Source organism: Cydia pomonella, chromosome 12 (assembly GCF_033807575.1).
Source record: "Cydia pomonella isolate Wapato2018A chromosome 12, ilCydPomo1, whole genome shotgun sequence".
Lineage (NCBI taxonomy): Eukaryota > Metazoa > Arthropoda > Insecta > Lepidoptera > Tortricidae > Cydia > Cydia pomonella.
Window position 1 is genome coordinate 3,917,967 of NC_084714.1, and position 18,027 is coordinate 3,935,993.

The 18,027-nt window shown below is 38.2% G+C and overlaps 2 protein-coding genes across 6 annotated transcripts in view; one reads left to right on the forward strand and one right to left on the reverse strand.

Moving 5' to 3' along the window:
* Nucleotides 1-18,027, reverse strand: part of LOC133523339 (E3 ubiquitin-protein ligase znrf2) — a 261,718-nt gene that overhangs the window by 11,584 nt on the left and 232,107 nt on the right. The gene's annotated exons all lie outside the window — the stretch shown is intronic.
* LOC133523332 (uncharacterized) lies at nucleotides 8,322-17,012 on the forward strand. Of its 2 annotated transcripts, none has more exons than XM_061858847.1 (5): nucleotides 8,322-9,860; nucleotides 11,529-11,651; nucleotides 12,390-12,616; nucleotides 14,666-14,968; nucleotides 16,575-17,012. In XM_061858847.1, exons 2-5 carry the CDS (start codon nucleotides 11,536-11,538, stop codon nucleotides 16,988-16,990), a joined length of 1,062 nt encoding a protein of 353 aa, XP_061714831.1. In that variant the 5' UTR covers nucleotides 8,322-9,860; nucleotides 11,529-11,535; the 3' UTR covers nucleotides 16,991-17,012. The 2 variants fall into 2 exon arrangements, with proteins under 2 accessions (XP_061714831.1, XP_061714832.1); XM_061858848.1 differs by having other exon boundaries at nucleotides 8,322-9,745.

Here is an 18,027-nt window from a genome sequence, read left to right on the forward strand (position 1 = left end):
CTTTACGTTATCAATGTTATCATTTATTTATACATTTTATTTCTTACCCTTCTGCTAGAAAGTGCAAGCGCGACGCACTGACATCGAAATCAAATACTTAACGTCTACAAATACGCCTCTCAAATAAAAACATTTCAAGATAAAATAAATACTGTTAAATGCGAAATATCCCTTCACCTAGTCCATTCAACGGCGCGAACAAAGAAGCCAGTTAATTAAGACATCCATTCGACTGTAAATTCCCCTCTAATTATCAGATTTTTATGCGGATTCGCGCCGAATGGCCGCTAATAGATACATGCCAATTCGAACGTACACTAACAGAATGATGTTATTTAGGTATCGTTTCTCTCTCCCGCGCCAATAAATATACGAACAAGTACGAGCGAAATGCACGATAACTGAATGACATTAGTTAGGATGTCAATCTGATATCAGTGTACGTTCGAATTGGCCGGATAGTCTGATACTTTATGCATAATGTAAAAATGTCGTGAATAAATTATCTTTCGTTTATTAAAACTTTTGAACCACGCAACTCGCGCTGGATATCTCGCCTGCGGTATTAATACTTTTAAATCTTTAATGTAAGTAAATATGAATTATTAACGAAGAATTGCATGGGACAATATTGCTAAAAAGTGAGCTTAAGAGCGATCTCTTCCAGACAACCTTTGGATAGCATAGACAAGATAATTAATTAGACCGCGAGCCAGAAACAATTTCTATGACCAATCGCCTCCCGGCTGAAAACTCGTGTAGTGGTTATTGGTTAACGGCTAGGTATGCTGAACCCTCGTGGACGTCAGCTGCCGCTCCGTTGGTAGGTTGAGGAATGGCAGCCACCGACACGTAAAACAAAAAATTTAAGAATTATTTCGCTTTTTTTCCTCACAAGTGTGATGAAAAACAAGAATTACGAACTCGTGTTAATTAAGCCCTCGCCTTCGACTTCGGGCTTAAAATTAACACTTGTTTACCGCCCTCAATACACAATGCAGGTACTATTACCTCCGTAGCTACGTTATCTTTTTATCCCGCAATATAACAGGAAAACCGCATATGTAATATGTATTCGCCGTACGTGTTTGATATTCTGACGCCTGACGCTGTATACTGTCGGCGTCAATGTACGAAAATATACTTTAGGAGTTGTTTATAACACCGTCGAAATGTAGTAAATATGTATGAGTGTGGATACTTCGTTTTATATCTTCGATCGTCAGTGGATTTAATTTAAGAGCGAACACTTTTTTTTAGAATGCTGAATAGTGTTTTTTAGAATATAATTTAACCGAGCGACAGCGGTAACTCCATTTCAGCTTGGGCAAAAACAGATATTCCCGGTTAACCGGCTGTTTTTTTCTACAGGTCACATATTTCAACCAATTCTCGCGTTCGATATTTATTTTCTGTTGGTTCAGTTTTGTGAAATTATTAAAAATGGTCGAGCCATGGGAGTTCGCGAGGTCTACAACTGCTAGAACCACTAGTTTATATGATGTAAATATATAATAATTTATAGAATGAATATCATTTATTTCAGTATAAGTTATACAATACATATAGAGTAAGAAAGAGAAAAAATGACTCTTATAACTAACTTGTACAGTGTATATAATTATACTGAAAAAGGTGAACACTCAGCATAATGCCAGGTCCTACTGAAGTAGTACGCTGACGCTGGTCTTCCGTGGACACCTGTAGGGAGCGTAGTTGCGCGCAGCTACCAACTACAGTTAAGTTACTAAGATAAATATAATAATTACGACGGTAAATAACGAAGCGGCAATGAAGCAGTTGACATCAAATGTTAGCATGACTATCATGGTCCAGAAAATACATTATATATATATGTACCTAAAATACCTTATTATACTACTTATACTACCACATATATACTTATATCATGAACTGTAATAGATGTCATATATCAAAGAAGAACTGACCAATGCCTCCAGTGGCCAGGACTTTAGACAAGTCAGTACAGCAACAGTTATGCACTGACATAAACGCGATCAAGAACACTTAGTTTCTATGCATCTCGCTCGTACTCGTATATAAGTGCAAGAGAGATGTATAGAAAGTAAATTACGTTCTCGATAGCGTATATGTCAGATTTGACATTGTCAGTCACTGATGGTACGGGTACAGATTAGTATTGGTAGGAACTCGAGTCTTTACTCGTTTTTAGGGTTTTACGAAACTCAACGCTTAAAAAGCTTCCGAGTCTTAGTCCCGAGGCGAGTCATTTATTGAGTCTTTTTTAAGAGAGCTCAGGACTCGAGCCTCCGAATAAAGACTCTGTCAACAATTTCATAGGTTTAACCTAAATAAAAGTAAAGAAATTTTGCGTTATTGTATTGTGTGCCAACTTATTACTTTAAGACAAAGCATTTCGAAATTTTGCAAACAAAGAATTGAGAGTTCTCTGACAAGAACTCAAGTCCCCACAAAAGACTCTAGTCTCTAACAAGTCGAAAAGAACTCGAGTTAAGACTTAATATGTGAGTCTGAAAAACTGAGTCGAGTTTCAACGCAGAGGACTTAAAGGACTCGAGTCTTAACCAACACTAGTACAGATCATCCCGATGCCCATTCAATTTCTTCCAGTGTCTGCTATTTTTGGCAAGACGTCTTCGTTTAAATATGTGAGCCGCGAAAGGTAGCGCTAGTTGGATTTCAGTCGTAGATAGCTGGCCTTATAAAGTCTACGGCCCAATAGGGTTGTTTCCAATTTTTTGAAACGCTTATATTACGTTCTATATTAACTAAAAGTTGCCCTAAAATTCAACTTTTATACTAAAAACGGCTTTAAATATGTTAAATTAACACAATATATTTTGACAGATGCTTTCGCGCCCAAAACGCTCTTTGAAAATTGTGTGACGTCACAGTTTACGGTTTGACACATAACTACATACACACGTAGAAGATACGAACTGTCAACTGACATTTGTCATTTGTTGTTTATCGCCTGTCAACAGTGTCAATCCGAGAGTTGTGACGTCATCAGAATATTCAATGACGTTTCGAGTTTGGTCACGTGACACACCCAAAACATATTTTAAATTCAATATTTACAAAAATATGGTCATTACAGGTCCCCTAAAAGTAGTTTAACATGTTGTTATAATCCCAAAGTTTTTATTGTGATACAATTCTGCCCTAAGATTTGTAGATGGAAACAACCCTATTCGAAGAATTATTAAGACACGCTTAAGATCTTGGAAAGATCTTTATAAGATCGGTAACTAAACGACATGTCAAAATTGACGTTTATTTCGATTCCGCTGTGATCCCAATAAGATCTATCTACGATATTTTTGACCTCAAAGTGACATTAGTTTCCCGAATCGAGCTGCTTCTGTCAATTATACGACATACAAACGATATCTACATGAGAACTTATCTAAACCAGAACTTATCGTTATCGTATCTCATTCTTCGATTCGGGCCGCTAGTTTTCGAGAACGAATGGAAATGGCACCAAACGGCATAGCACTTATTTAACAAACCCTAATCAACTAGGTTTATTAGCCCAAGGCAAAAGTGTGGTAGCAAAAACACTGTCCGTATACTCGTCACGTACTTCGTCTTGTAATACCGAAATGTCTTAAGAATATTCCGTTTGGACGCACATACGACTATTTGGTTTTACATCGGTAAGGTGGATTACAGTAAGGCGGTTTAATGTTACTGGCTCATTAAATAGGGACTTGTTAGGCATACTGATTAAAAAACTGGAGAAATTATGCGAGAAGCTGCTTAGCTGTGATGTGTGGAATTCTTTCCTAGTGTTATTACAAGCTAAACACATACACAAGCGTTTGTAGCCGAGCGGAAAAGGCTCGTCTAGACATCACGGGATCATATTTGGCCTACCCCTTGGTGATACCTTGATGATTGTAACGCCCGTTCAAGATCACGTGTATCAGATTTTGGGACTAAGTATAATACGAGAAAATTGGCGATAATTTCGTTGTTTCTGGCTTTCCTGATGAGTAAAAAAATTACACTTGATGTTTTCTCGGGTTCGTGACAAATAACTAATGGTTGTTTTTTGGGATTTAAGGACGACTAAACATTCAATCATTAACTGTCGCCTTTCCGTGAAGGTGCGAATCGCAGTGAGGAAACCGGACTAATCCCAATAATGTATAGTTTTTCCTAGTTAAAGCCTTGTCAATCCTTGTTTCAATCTTGTCGCCCTTGACTAATTGGGACTTCGGACTCCATTACCCGGAAAGGGGAAGTCCTTCTCATCTTTAATCTTTTGTAGAGGCAGACAATGAATAGCAAAGCTTACCTTAGCCAGACAAAACAATAGTAAGCAAACACAATATCAAATCAATTTACTACTAAGTCCTACTATAACCCATTTATTTTTGATGGCTTTGCTTCCAAAACTTCCATTGATTATATGTATATATACATAAGTATAAATGACTAGAAATATAATAGTTTGGTGTAAAATGAAACTTAACTTATTCTAGAACAATCTTACACCAAAATGGATGCCATTCAGCATAAGGCGATGACTACGATCCTCAGCCATGGCGCTGGGCAACCAATGTCATGTTACGTTCATGACTACGTCATGCAATGGAAAGCCCGCGGTTCGGAGTAGTCGAAGTAAATTTTAGAATTTACTACAGATAGAAGCATAAAAGGTATTTCGTGTTCCCTTCCGGAACCCGTGTATGTAAAGTTTTAAAACGGATTGTACAGACAGTTTAGTAATTGTTAGGTACTTTTACATTGTTTAATATTAGTTTACATTGTTAAGCGTAAGGATGATGATTATTTTTAGATTTTCTAAATTTTCGGCCATACCCGCCTACTTATTCTGTGTTTTCTTTTAAGGTTTTATTTATTTTATTTTATTTAAAAAATTGATTTAGAAACACGGCCCATATTACAAATATCCTTATAGAATAACACATATACGCTTTATAAAATTAAAACTGAACACTACTTCGACAACAAAACGGCGGCTCCGTTGAATCGGCTGCTCTGTACCCCTAGTGTAAATAAATTCGATTTCGAAACGTGACGTACGCGTTTGCGTTTAGTCTCATTTTGTATTGGATTTCGAAAGAGCGCGCCAAGCGGGACGTTTTGGAAACTCAAAATCCTATACAAAATGAGACTTAACGCAAACGCGTTCGTCACGTTATGATGTCGATCAAAGTTACACTAGGGGTACTGTTGCTTGTTGTTGTGGTGTGCTGTTGTTTAGTGGCGTATATGGCGTTTATTGGGGGTATATTTGTATAGTGGTGCTTATTATTATTTTTTTCTTGTAATAGTAGTGTTTTATTTAAGTTAAAAAAAAGAAAATAATAATAATAAACTAAAAAAATCAAAACATACACACTTAGGGAAACATGAATTGTTTAAAGAAACGAACGTAAGTACATATATGTTGAATAGAAAAACACATCATGATCAGTACTTTTTTAGCTGTGGTTTGGCTGTTTTTGGAAACATATTATTGGTACCTCTATTTGCGGATAGGTTGTACACAATTTTCACTAAATACTAAAAATAAGACAAACACTCCCATACATTAAAATAATTCACCTTAGCAAAATATCCCATTATTCAATCCTTAAAAGCCCATCTTATTTATTTCGAAGCTCAGGTGGCTTTCAATAACGATATCAAAGTGGCATTGTACACGAAACAAAGGCTCAATGAAGTCCAATATTGCAGACTCACGGTACAATGATACAATCGCTCTATTTGACTAGTAGTCCAACCAACGGAGTCTTTATGTACGGAACTTGCGTCATAATTTTCACCGACGTTATAAAGTCAGAAGGAGATTCTATTTAAGCGGATTAAGTCCTTAAAAAGATTTACGGATCTTTTCTTTCTCGACTGTCCAAATAATATTGCACAGACTTCCGATTTTTAACAGATTCTCCACTTTTAGTTATTTAATTCTTAAAGTAATAGTAAGAGTAAATAAGCTTCTCCTACGGATATGTTTGATGATCATCAGTAATGTAAAATATCCAATATCTAACAATATAAGTGAACGGGGCGAAAAGCGCCTGCCGTCTAAGTGCGCCTACCTTTAATATATACAAATATATATATAGGGGTAGCCGCACTTAGACGGCAGGCGCACTTCGCCCCCTTTACTTATCTAACAGGTCAAAACCACAATAAATCAACTACCAAAACGCATAGCGCTATTAAATCTATTTAGTTGTGGCGGCGATGGCGTGGAGTGATTGGATGGAAACTTAGGCCCGACGAACTTCGGGGACAGGGTAGCGATTTTATCGTCCTTCTCCTATTATACTTACAAACGGTGAACAAACACGCTTTCCGGTCCTCCGCCTATCTTCGAAATCTACGTCAGCAATGAGCAAGACAAAGTAACGTCATCTTTACAAGCCCACTTATAAGGTCAGCCAGGCCAATTGCACCTATGGGGCAAATGCATCTTCTCTACAGTGTCTCTAGAGTCCTTGTATTTTTAGAGTAGTTACATTTGCTCCATAGTTACAATGTCCCTGACTGACTTTACATCTAATCGCTGGGTTCTAAAGACATATACGGGTACCAACCCTCAATGTTTTCATTCACCAAAAAGCAACCAAGTATATTAACTACTTAAAGAGCTTCACACAGCTTAATTCATTCAGTAGCTGACGGCAGTGAAGCAGCCATACGTAGAGGTGAGATGCAGCATATCTCTATCGTCTCCTCCGTCCCTGATTAGATTATATTAGATTTATTTATTTCACAACATATGATTACAGTAAAAATTACGTCAATGTCAATTTATAGGAATCTATATTGTGATGGTTCTCAGTTACTGAACTAAGTAAGGTGTGTGAAGTGCTTAAATATCAAATGAAGAACTCTCCGTTGGTTGGAGTACCGTTCCCATTTACCATCATTGAAATCGACCCAGCACTCGTAAATAATCAGAAAACTGAACAACACTTTCATGAAAATTATAATTTGGAATCTCTTTTCATTCGGCCCGGGAACTGGAGAGGCTATTGACTCCAGATTTCAATCTAGATTGAAAGTCGAATCCTATATTTATTTTACGATTTTTGTCATAATATTATTTATTAAGGCGAGATTCAGACATGTCCACGTGTTTGAGTTCAAACTTGTATAGTTTAGATTGATACTCGTATTGTATACAACGCCTAATTTGCTGTATTTACCCAATATCCTGGTAGACGTCGCTGTTACTACCAGCGAATATTCTACAATAAAAAATATCTCGCGAACATTAGTTCAACGAATACGTAAGATTTTAACTCGTTTTGAGTGGAATAATAGTTTAGCCAGAATTAAACACCTTGTTTACAATTAAACAAGGTGTTTAATTCTAGCTTACCCTTCGAAACTAGAGTGCAAAATTGTACAGGTATTAAATTATAAGTCGGGGGCTTCTTGTAGACCGCCATCTTTGTGACATCAGTTATTGATTAATTTCTTTCTTTTTGCTCATAAACGTTGCTTATCGTGTATCGTGGAGCTTATTATCCAGTAAACTAAAATGAATGTGTGCGTATAATGAAGAATTAATCTTTACACGGGTTTAACCACCATTCTGGTGTCAACTCCGGGTAGCCCCACATGGCCCTTGTAAAATCCAGCTATCACCTTACAAGAGTTATACAGGAGCTCATAATAACATTAATAACCCAACAACCGAACAAAGTTGTGTTCTAAGAGCATTTGGTATTTCTACCTCTAACCGTGTCGGGCTAGAGCCCTGGAGGCCATAATTTATTGTTTATACCGTCTGGCTGAAGTGAAGAACATGAAATGTTAATTCGATCCCACGTGGATCTCACTTTGAAGTTGGCAAAATCATCGGCAGTATCGATGGCCATATTACCCAAAGATTGATTATATTGTAAGTCGTAACGCAATTTTTAGGTTTGGTAAAGGGATATTTTATTGAAATTGATATGATACACATTCAATCCGATTGTCTGTTTTGTGTTTGCTAACATTCTTCTTCTTCCTAGCGTTTGTCCCGGCTCATTGCCTCGGCTCATGTGAGCCTGGGGTCCGCTTGGTAACTAATCCCAAGAATTGGCGTAGGCACTAGTTTTGACGAATGCGACTGCCATCTGACCTTCCAACCCAGAGGGGAAACTAGGCCTTGGGATTAGTCCAGTTTCCTTACGATGTTTTCCTTCACCGAACAACGACAGGTAAATATCAAATGATATATCGTACATAAGTTCCGAAAAACTCATTGGTACGACCCGGGGTTTGAAACCGCGCTCTCCGGATTGAAAGTCCCACGCTCTTACCGCTAGGCTATCAAGTCTACCAACGTTTTGGTTTGCTAACCAAAGGTTCGAAAAGGACTTCTTTAATATCGCGTAATCAGGGTACCTATAGCCAATCTAGATGACAATCGCTGATAGTAAACGGCAATACAAACTAAAATAATGTATGGAAATAGTCACGTGACTTTTCGTAGCATCTGTCATCTCGATACATTTTTTTCTTTTTGTTAACGTTTGTCGTAGTACGATTGTCATTTTGGCCAGGCCCCCAGGTGTATGAGCGCGTGTCGCACTGATTTAATAAGTTGTCGCATTCATGCAAGAACTCCATGGTTTAAGGGCCCGGGTGCATAAAGCGGGCGCACGCACGCGGGTGCCATCGTAGATAAAATCCGTCGTACGCCTCCGCGGCAGTTAGCGCTGCTCATACTATTTTTCGTTAACCCGCTCATCCGTTTCCATTTCGTTCATCCGCTCCGTGCAACCGCGCCAGCTAGCGGACGCCCTTGGATTATGAGCGTGAAGGATCGATGGAATTGTCTGTCATAGTAAATGTAACATGTATACTCCTGTCATTCAAACTGACAAATCAGTAAAATGTTAAACTACGAGAGTGACAGTATTTATGAGCCCGGCATCTACTTGTAAATACTAAGGTGACCTGACTCTATTAAAATGACAAATACACTGTTGTTTTCGCAAGGAACAAAAAAAACAGCAGCCATTTAAACTGATACAAGCTTTGACAAACATTCTATAAGATTCTAAATCATTCAAACGTTTTAGTGTGAAATGAGCGTTATTGAACCGAATCAAGGCTCGGAAACCGGTTAAATGTCCAAACCGTTATCATATACTTGGCGTAAAACGTTTTAATTCCGGTTTCGGTCGAAAACCCGTTATTTTAAACCGGTTTTTATGAGAACAGTTCTTGTCAAATTAACTGGTTCAAAACAATAAAAACCTCCAGGCCGACACATGTAATTGGCGCAAAACCTTTTAATTTCGGTTTCGCTCTAAAAACCGTTTTTTTTACCGGTTTTTATGAGTACAGTTCTTGTCAAATTTATCGGTTTAGTTTAGAACAATAAAAATCACCAGGCCGACAGGCCGTTGCGTTGCTAGCGAATAAACGGGTTTGTTTAGATGAGAATAAAGTTCTTAAAACGTTCGCGTTTTTATAAAACTTCGGAGGAAAACCGAAATAAACCGGTATTTTAAAAACCGGTCCTGAGCCTTGTACAGAATCAACGTTTGTGTGCACATGCTCTTACACGACTAAACTTTGAACAGTTATATATGTAGTTAAACTGTTAAGTGTTCAGAGCAATAAGCCGATACTGTGCTGTATTATGTTTGAGTAACATGTTTACGTAATACATCAATATCGATATGTTAGTATGTACCGAACGCCTCTCGCAACGTTCGACAAATGTTTGGAGAGCTAAACATTAAAACGCGTGAGTTTTCGGTTGAAAGTAGTGAATATTTCGTTAATTATTAGTATTTAAAGTGAAACGAATGTAAACACAAGCATTAACGTGAAAATACTGATTTACTACCTCATCTTGTTTTGTAAGTCTCCTGTTTTATCATTCGGGCAAAATGGCGGACTGTGGATTTTCTTTTTCAATTGTACTACATAGTAACATTTATACTAGCATTTCCTTAGATTGTTGGCAGTCCTCAACTGTGCGTTTCTCCAGAAACTTACTGCCTCGCAGAGCTGAACGGGGAATGATGTGTCGCTCGCGGTATTTCGATACAATCTTCAAACCTTAAAGAAAAGAGCATAATCCCATCTTAAATGCAGGCAACGCACTTGCAACCCGTCTTGTGTTGCAGGTGTCCATGGGCGACGGTAATCGCTTACCATCAGGCGATTAGTCTGCTCGTTTGCCTCATATATCATAAAAAAGATTCTTTAGATACTGATGATTAGTCTTCGTTATATTCCCCGCGAAGGTATAAGGGTTTATCGAAAATCTCTCAATATTATCTTTTACGTTTAATTTAACGCTAAAAACTTTTTTATTGGCCCCTTTGACCCTACAACCTGTATATATCTCGATACAATTTCAGCTTGTGAACTGATAATCAAATTATGGAGTTTTGCGTTTAATCTTGTTAGAATTCTGTGATGCGGTTACGAAAGTTAAGATGGCAATTTAATGAAAGATTGATTTATTCTGTTTATAAAAGTCATTGGTTTTTTAGGGATATACAAAGGCAATATTTTGTTATTGTTACATTGTTAAAAATCTGATATCATTCCATTCTCCTTTAGAGGACCTGTTGAATTACGCATTATGTCAACTTTCAACCAAAAACGGTCACTTTTGATACTGATGACAGATCAGTAATCAGTATCATACATATTTAATTACTAAAACTAGAATCGCGGGCGAGATACTGTCGCGGCGCTCCTGTGCTACTGGAGTCGAGACAGAAAGTCCTATCTCCAATTTAATAGCATTATCATGTCAGCCGAAAGACATCTACTGCTTGACATATCCATCCCCAGGGGGTGACTGGTCGTGCGCTACCCTCACTCATCTTAACCTGATCGTCGGACCATATTGATGTGGGTATATTTTCCGATCCTGCTATGTTTTCCGATTCTGCTATGTTTTCCGATCCTGCTATGTTTTCCGATCCTGCTATGTTTTCCGATCCTGCTATGTTTTCCGATTCGCGATCGCCACTAAAGAACCTTTCTGCCTCATACTCGTAGGCTATCGGTCCTATGAGCAATGTGTCCTCCCCCTGCCACCCAAGACTGGCACCTATCTGAGCTATGTCAACAACCTTGGTTCATTTCTAGATATGTGGCGTTGAAAAGGCTGTAATAAAGCACTTCGTTTGCGGGCACAATAAGACGTGATATTGAGAAATCACAATGCCGTTGAAATTAATTTGAATCCGACATTGAGATTTTTATTTGAACAGACAAAATTTAATATAGGCATTTGAAGTTTTATGAATAAGGGGCTTTATATTTACATGATGAATTCATAATGTTATATTGACTGACGGTACGAATGTCCGTCAAAACATTATTATATTCATCTTTTCTGTTTACTAAATACAACACGAGGAAATTACGGCTCACCCAGATGTCCAAGAGCACCGTGTGTCCTTTCGCTCACGATGCAATAGTTTGGATATTTGGAAGGTGAATAACTGAATATCTATATTTACCTAAAATACATGTATTAAACTGTACTAATTTTCTCATTGCAGCTCCCAAATGCTTCTAATCTGGCTACTCCTCATCCCATCAGTGGCCGCCTTTGTTTGTAAAGGCGCCTGCGAACACTGCGCGAAGAACATGAACCAGGGTTCCGCCTCCTGTGCTCTGTGCAGGTACTATCTCTCTTCTCAGCATATTTGCGTCTACTGCTGAACATATGCCTCTTTCATGGATTTCCATGTTGTTCTGTATGCGGCAGTTCTATGCCAGGTCAGCCCCGCCGTCTACAGATACCATGCTATCCGCGATCCAAACTGACAAGGGTCATTTATTGCCGTCTTTTTCACTCTTGCCATGCCAAGTAAGTGTGAAAGAGAAGTTTTACGATCTTGCTGGCCATCAGTTTGGTTTGCGGATAGTATAATAGCAAAAGTTTTGACTACGTTTACGAACTCAGTTAATAGAGTGGAAGGTACGCACCATATTTCCAGGGTTTCACAATACCGGAGTATGTTGTGAACCTTTCTCATATAGAATAGAATAGGTTAGAAATAATTTATTCGTAAACACAAACTAGAAAAACATAGACGTAAAAAGGAGAAAGTGCCACGAAATGGTCTCATTTCAGCATGTTGCTGACTGCTGACGAATTCCAGCGCTGATCTTCCGATGAGCAATCAACAATCACCAATACTAAATGGATTTATCCACATCCACAAAAACGTAAAATCTTACTAGAGTAGAAGAAATAACAGGATATTTTAAAGGCCGGGAGCCCTCCCCATTGACCCCTTTGTAATAAAAGAGCAACGATTATCAGAAAAGCTTTAAATAGCTTATTATATTTTGTATAGTACTGACAACTTTAAGTTATCACACTTAGCTTTTATAAATCCCGAGATATTTTTTAGGGATTGCAAGAGATTCGAAAATCGTCGCATGATGGAGTCCCACACAAGAATACCCATTCTAAACGACCAGCAGAAGAATGATTTGAAAGAATTGGAGAAATTCGAGTTCAAACAGGTGATGAAGGAGTACGGATTGAAGCCGGAGGACTTGATAGATACTGACATTGACACTAGTATGCAGGATGATACTAATTCTAACGGTACCCAGAATAATACTGATCCTAACGGTGAGTTGACAGCAAAGATCATCTCAAATATCTTCTTCTTTCCATCCTGTTACCCTCTGCTGGGGTGAAGGGCTCGAACCATTTTATTCCACTGACTCCGGTCCTGGGCAGCTCCTCCCACCCTATCCCCAATACACCCAACTCTTGCTCCACGGCGCAAGTCAATTTAGGGTGACCATGTTTCCGTTTTCCGGGCATCTTCCAGGTCAGGGCTATTCAAATATAGTCGAAGAAATATTATTTGCACCGATGAATGATATCTGTTAAAAGAATGTTTAATGAACGACATAATATAACGGTTTAGGAACGATATTAGCAGGCGTTTCAATACCGGTTCCGAGCCATACCATCATAACACACGAACATGTCCGAAGGCAACCTGTCCTGACCTTGAACCTCAAAACGATAACAAAAGATAAGTCAAGATAAGATGAAGGCAAACAAAGCACAAACAAAACAAAAGTGGCACAAACAAACTGATTCCGGGTCTCGTACGCTTCCAGCACACCCGCAACCTGCTCTGTAATTAATGTTATTATTTTCAATAATTTAGTAAAACATGTCAACATTTGTACCTTTTTAGAAAGGTTATGAATTATGGAATCCATTTCTGTAATTTTTTCCCAGTCGCCCTGTACATTTCAGGCGCACGGGAGAGAAAACTTTTTTTTTGTGTATTTTTTCTTCGAGTGGGGGGGTGAAAATAGATATTTTTTTTTTTACGTGAGGAACGAGCTGGACGATTACTACACGAAAGCCTTATTTTAGATAACAAAGTAGGAGAATCGATTAGATTATTTATAATTTTAAACAAAGTAGTCGCATCAGTCAGTTTGCGTCTGTTTTCTAGAGATAGCAGTTGGTAGTGTTGTAGGGATTCCTGGTAACTTGAGTTAATGCGAAAATTGCGATAGTAGAGTATTTTAATAAATTCCTTTTGGAAGATGGCTCTTTATCATTTGTCACCATGCCTGTCAATTTCTGACTAGTATGTAAGCGTGAAAGAGACGGACATAGTGACAAGTAATAAAAATGGAACCATGCTGCCACCGCAGGGCAAGTTAAATAAAAGCTTGTAATAAAAATGACAGATCCTTAGGCCGATGGTATTATTTTGTACTTTTGATCTCTTTGCCGATTATGAAATAAACCGATTGTAAACAAGTAGCTCTGTCAGCTGTAGACCTTGCGTTAAGTTCAGAAAATGTAAAAGTGAAAAATGCTTAGTTCGTTGAGTCGTCATCATAGTGAACTCACAATGGTCTTAAGCGCCATAAACGCTATTGGCGCTTAAATCCTTTATGCCAACTTCTACATTTCGAAAAAATCCATAAACTGGATAGACAAAAGAACTATTTCATCATAATATCTGGTCACAAAATTTCAACCCGTTAAAAAATTGCGACCAGTAGAGGAGAACATCCGGACATACGAAAGCAAAATGCCCGAGTCAAAACGGACGTCTTCGCTAACGCATCGGTCAATAAAAAGTCATGGAGTTTAATAAATTTTAAAACTTTAAACGACGACGTTTCTTACTATTCTGCAGTCGAGTCGTAATGTATATCCTTACCTGTAACAAATTAAAAACACAATTAAATATTATGTACTTACAGCAAATTTAATAATCTTCACAGTTCTGGATAAAAATAATGGAAGTTCAGATATTAAATCTGAATACAAATTTATTGTTCAATGTAATATTAATATTATGATAAAGCGCTGGTGGTCTAGCGGTAAGAGCATGCGCTGCGTGCGACTTGCAATCCGGGGGTCCCGGGTTTAAACCCCGGCTCGTACCAATCACTTTTTCGGAAGTTATGTACGAAATATCACTTGATATTTAAGGTCAGATGGAAGTCGGTTTCGTAAAAACTAGTGCCTTAACTCTTGGGATTCGTTACCAAGCGGACCCCAGGCTCCCATGAGCCGTGTCAAAATGCCGGGACAATGCGGCAAAGATGAATATTATTTTGTAAATTAAATACGCTAAGGATAAGTTTCAATGTGTGACTCTTTCTCTAACTAATATGCCTTTAAATTCTACAGCTTGCATAGATTTCATCTCCTGCTTTGCAAAATCGGAGGAGAACTTTAGTGGCAAATTACTGCATGGCAGAGTTACGTTGACAACTCAAACGCCTAAAAAAAAATGCCGCAACATGTGCTCACCACGTTTCACTCCCAGCCCTACGCGGACTACACGTTGTCCCCCTGTCACGCCTTGCAAGAAAGCCTTGATGAAGATCACACGAACGGACGGACGAACAAGGTCGACGTTACCACCTCATGAGTCGATTTTAAGCGATATAGTCACTCTGGGAGATTCAGACTACGATTTAAATGACCAAGGTACTGTTTTACTTAATTACGGGTCATCCATCACGTCTAGGGTTGCCATCCGTCCGGGTTTCCTCGGATTTGTCCTAGTTTAGAGGGCATCCGGGAAGCGTCCGGGGAGGGCTTCATTAATAGTCCGGGTTTAAAAATTTAAAGTCTTAGACCGCCTGCGACACACGCAAAACCTGTTTAAAAAAACCTGTTGACATGTCCGGGTTCTGGACTCTAAAATCCTGGGTTTTCACGCGTCTTGTCCTGGTTTCAAAAATTTAGAGATGGCAACCCTAAATTTACGTCTCATGCACTTTGACATTAAAATTTGACATATTGTCACATTGGATGTCTTCACTGTACCTACAGTTAAATAAAAACCTTTTGCAATGATAATCGTTTTGTCATGTTATTTTTTATTCCTAATCGGTTTCATATTAATAAAATCTAATATATCTTTCATTAATATTATTTTCTATTTAAATTATAGTACCAAATGCGATTAGCAGATTTTTTTTTTGTAGAAAACAAAATTACTTAATACGTGACGTCACAGAAATGGCTTCTGAAAAGTGATCCCTCCTTGTCACAGATGGGGGGTCAACAAATCTTGAAATTCGTAACGTAATTTATGGATAACCCCTTAACATGAGTATTACGATATCGTGTCAGCAATATGACAGGGAAAACTCAATTCCAAATTTAACAACTCAAGGTCGTTTTTTGCCTGTGAAATTTCGATCCCTGGGCCTAAAGGGTTATCAGTTCATACACAAATAGATCGTGTCATTCACGAAGACGCGTGCCTTGACTCGTATTGCCATGCTATTAAAGGTTAGATTTGACAAATCTGCGCGTCATCGTGGATGATAGGAACTATAGAGTACTCAGTAAGCTTAAGCAGCTCAGTTAGCTCCATAAACCAATTTTTACGCATTAATAATAAGTCGCTTATAACTTAATACTTATTAGGCTTAATTTATTACAAATAAGCAAAGCTGACTTAAAACAAATGAGTTTTTATCAACGTATTGAGTAAGCATTCTACTACTACTTCTACTTCACTGGCTCAGTGACCGAAACAGGATCTTGGCCTCTGAGCCTCTGACACAAGAGAGCGTCACTCTGCCCTATTCTGCGCCGTTTCACGCCCTTTGGAGTATTCCGAGGGCGTATTATTTTGTAATCGAGAAAAAGGAAGAACCACATTTCTTCCTTTTTCCCAATTTCAGGATAAGATGATTGAAGGTTTTTTTTTTTAAGGATGAGTGTCACTATCAAATTAGTAATTACACGTGATAGATAAACACGTTAGTTTAGGTATATAAACAATTAAATGGTAATAAAAAATGTGTACTTATTTTTAAAGATACCACCATTCACCAAGCTTAGGGTTAAGATGTGCCAACTCTGAAGAGAGTTTTAGACAAGTTTTTTTTTTATGATATAGGAGGCAACGAGTAGACGAAATGATGGTAAGCGATTACCGCCTGCTTTTGTTTGTACTCATTTTGTACTAAAATTATTTCTAAAGTATAATTTTATACTAGTATTTGGCCCAAGAAACAAGGTTTAGTTAATAATTTATCATTTTTTCTAACAACAAACTACCTATTTTTTTTTTCAGGTTGTCCTACCCAGCCCAGTTGCTCTGATTACGAAGACTATGAAATGCGAGTTACAAAAAGGGGGTCTGTCTCTCCACCAAAGATTGTTACGAAAACATGTTGTCCCAAGAAACTGCTTAAGATGCTAACCACAACACCAGCCTGTGTGACTTGTATGCCTTTTTGTCAGCAGCCTTGCGCGATTGTCACACAAATACCTTTTCTACCGACATCTATGCCTCAAGAGACCCGGGAAACTCTTATCACAGTAAAACCAATGACAGCAAAAAACATACCAACCGAGAGTAGTGAAGAAAAAGAAAAAAACCAACCAAAAGAAGAAATAACCAAAAGTTCGACTGAAGGCACGACCAAGGACTATATTTACGTCTATGTCGGCGTTCCAAAAGATGTGAAACATCTTCGTAAAGGCTAAAATATTATGTATTTCTTTTTAATATGTATTTTTTCTTAGAGGGCCTTTAAGGTATTTCACAAAGTAGAATTTAAGAGAGGTATGGGCATTGTGAATGACATCTTGCTCTGTGTGGTACGGCACAGCGCAGCGGATGTCATTCCAGATCTAGAGCAGAGCCCAACTGGGGAAGTACCTCCACCTTACCGAAAACCGCAGCCAAATAACACTAGACCCTACTCATAGTGTTGTGTTCCTGCCGGTGAGTAAGGTTGCCAGAGCTCAACGAGGGGTGAGGGGCGTTAGCGTCGGCAACGCGCATAACTCCTCTTGAGTTGCAGGCGTACATAGGCTGAGTCATGGGTGTTTTCTATGTATTTAAATATTTATAAATATTTATATATTATATATATCGTTGTCTAAGTACCCTCAACACAAGCCTTATTGAGCTTACTGTGGGACTTAGTCAATTTGTGTACTAGTGTCCTATAATATTTATTTATTTAAGTATTTATTTATAGGCGACGGAGACTGCTTACCATCAGGCGGACCGTATGCTTGTTTGCCACCGACGTAGTATAAAAAAAAACAAAGCAAGGAAAATTCGATCCATGCCGCCGTGACCCAGGTGGCAGAGCGGTTTAGGCATCCGCCGCGAATGGAGAGGACGCTGGTTCGATTCCAGCCTTAGGCACTGGAGGCCTTGGTCACTTTTTAAGTATTTTCAATTCGACGATAAATACCGACATTTATTAAAGTTACAAGTTTTAAACTAGTATATAAACATCTACTACATTAATATTCTAGCGGCGGTGTATAATACACCACGTTTCTAATCTTCATATATGAATGATAGCTTTAATATATTATATCCCTTATCAACAATATTAAAATACAGGCTTATATAAGCCTTCAAAGCTTTCCCGTGTACATCAATTTTATATTTATATATCGGCTACTCTAATACCACACTTGTACCGCTTTAATTTGAGCGGAATTCAGAGTATTAAAAATGTCCACTTAATTAGTTATTACCTAGGACACACCTGGGACGCCCG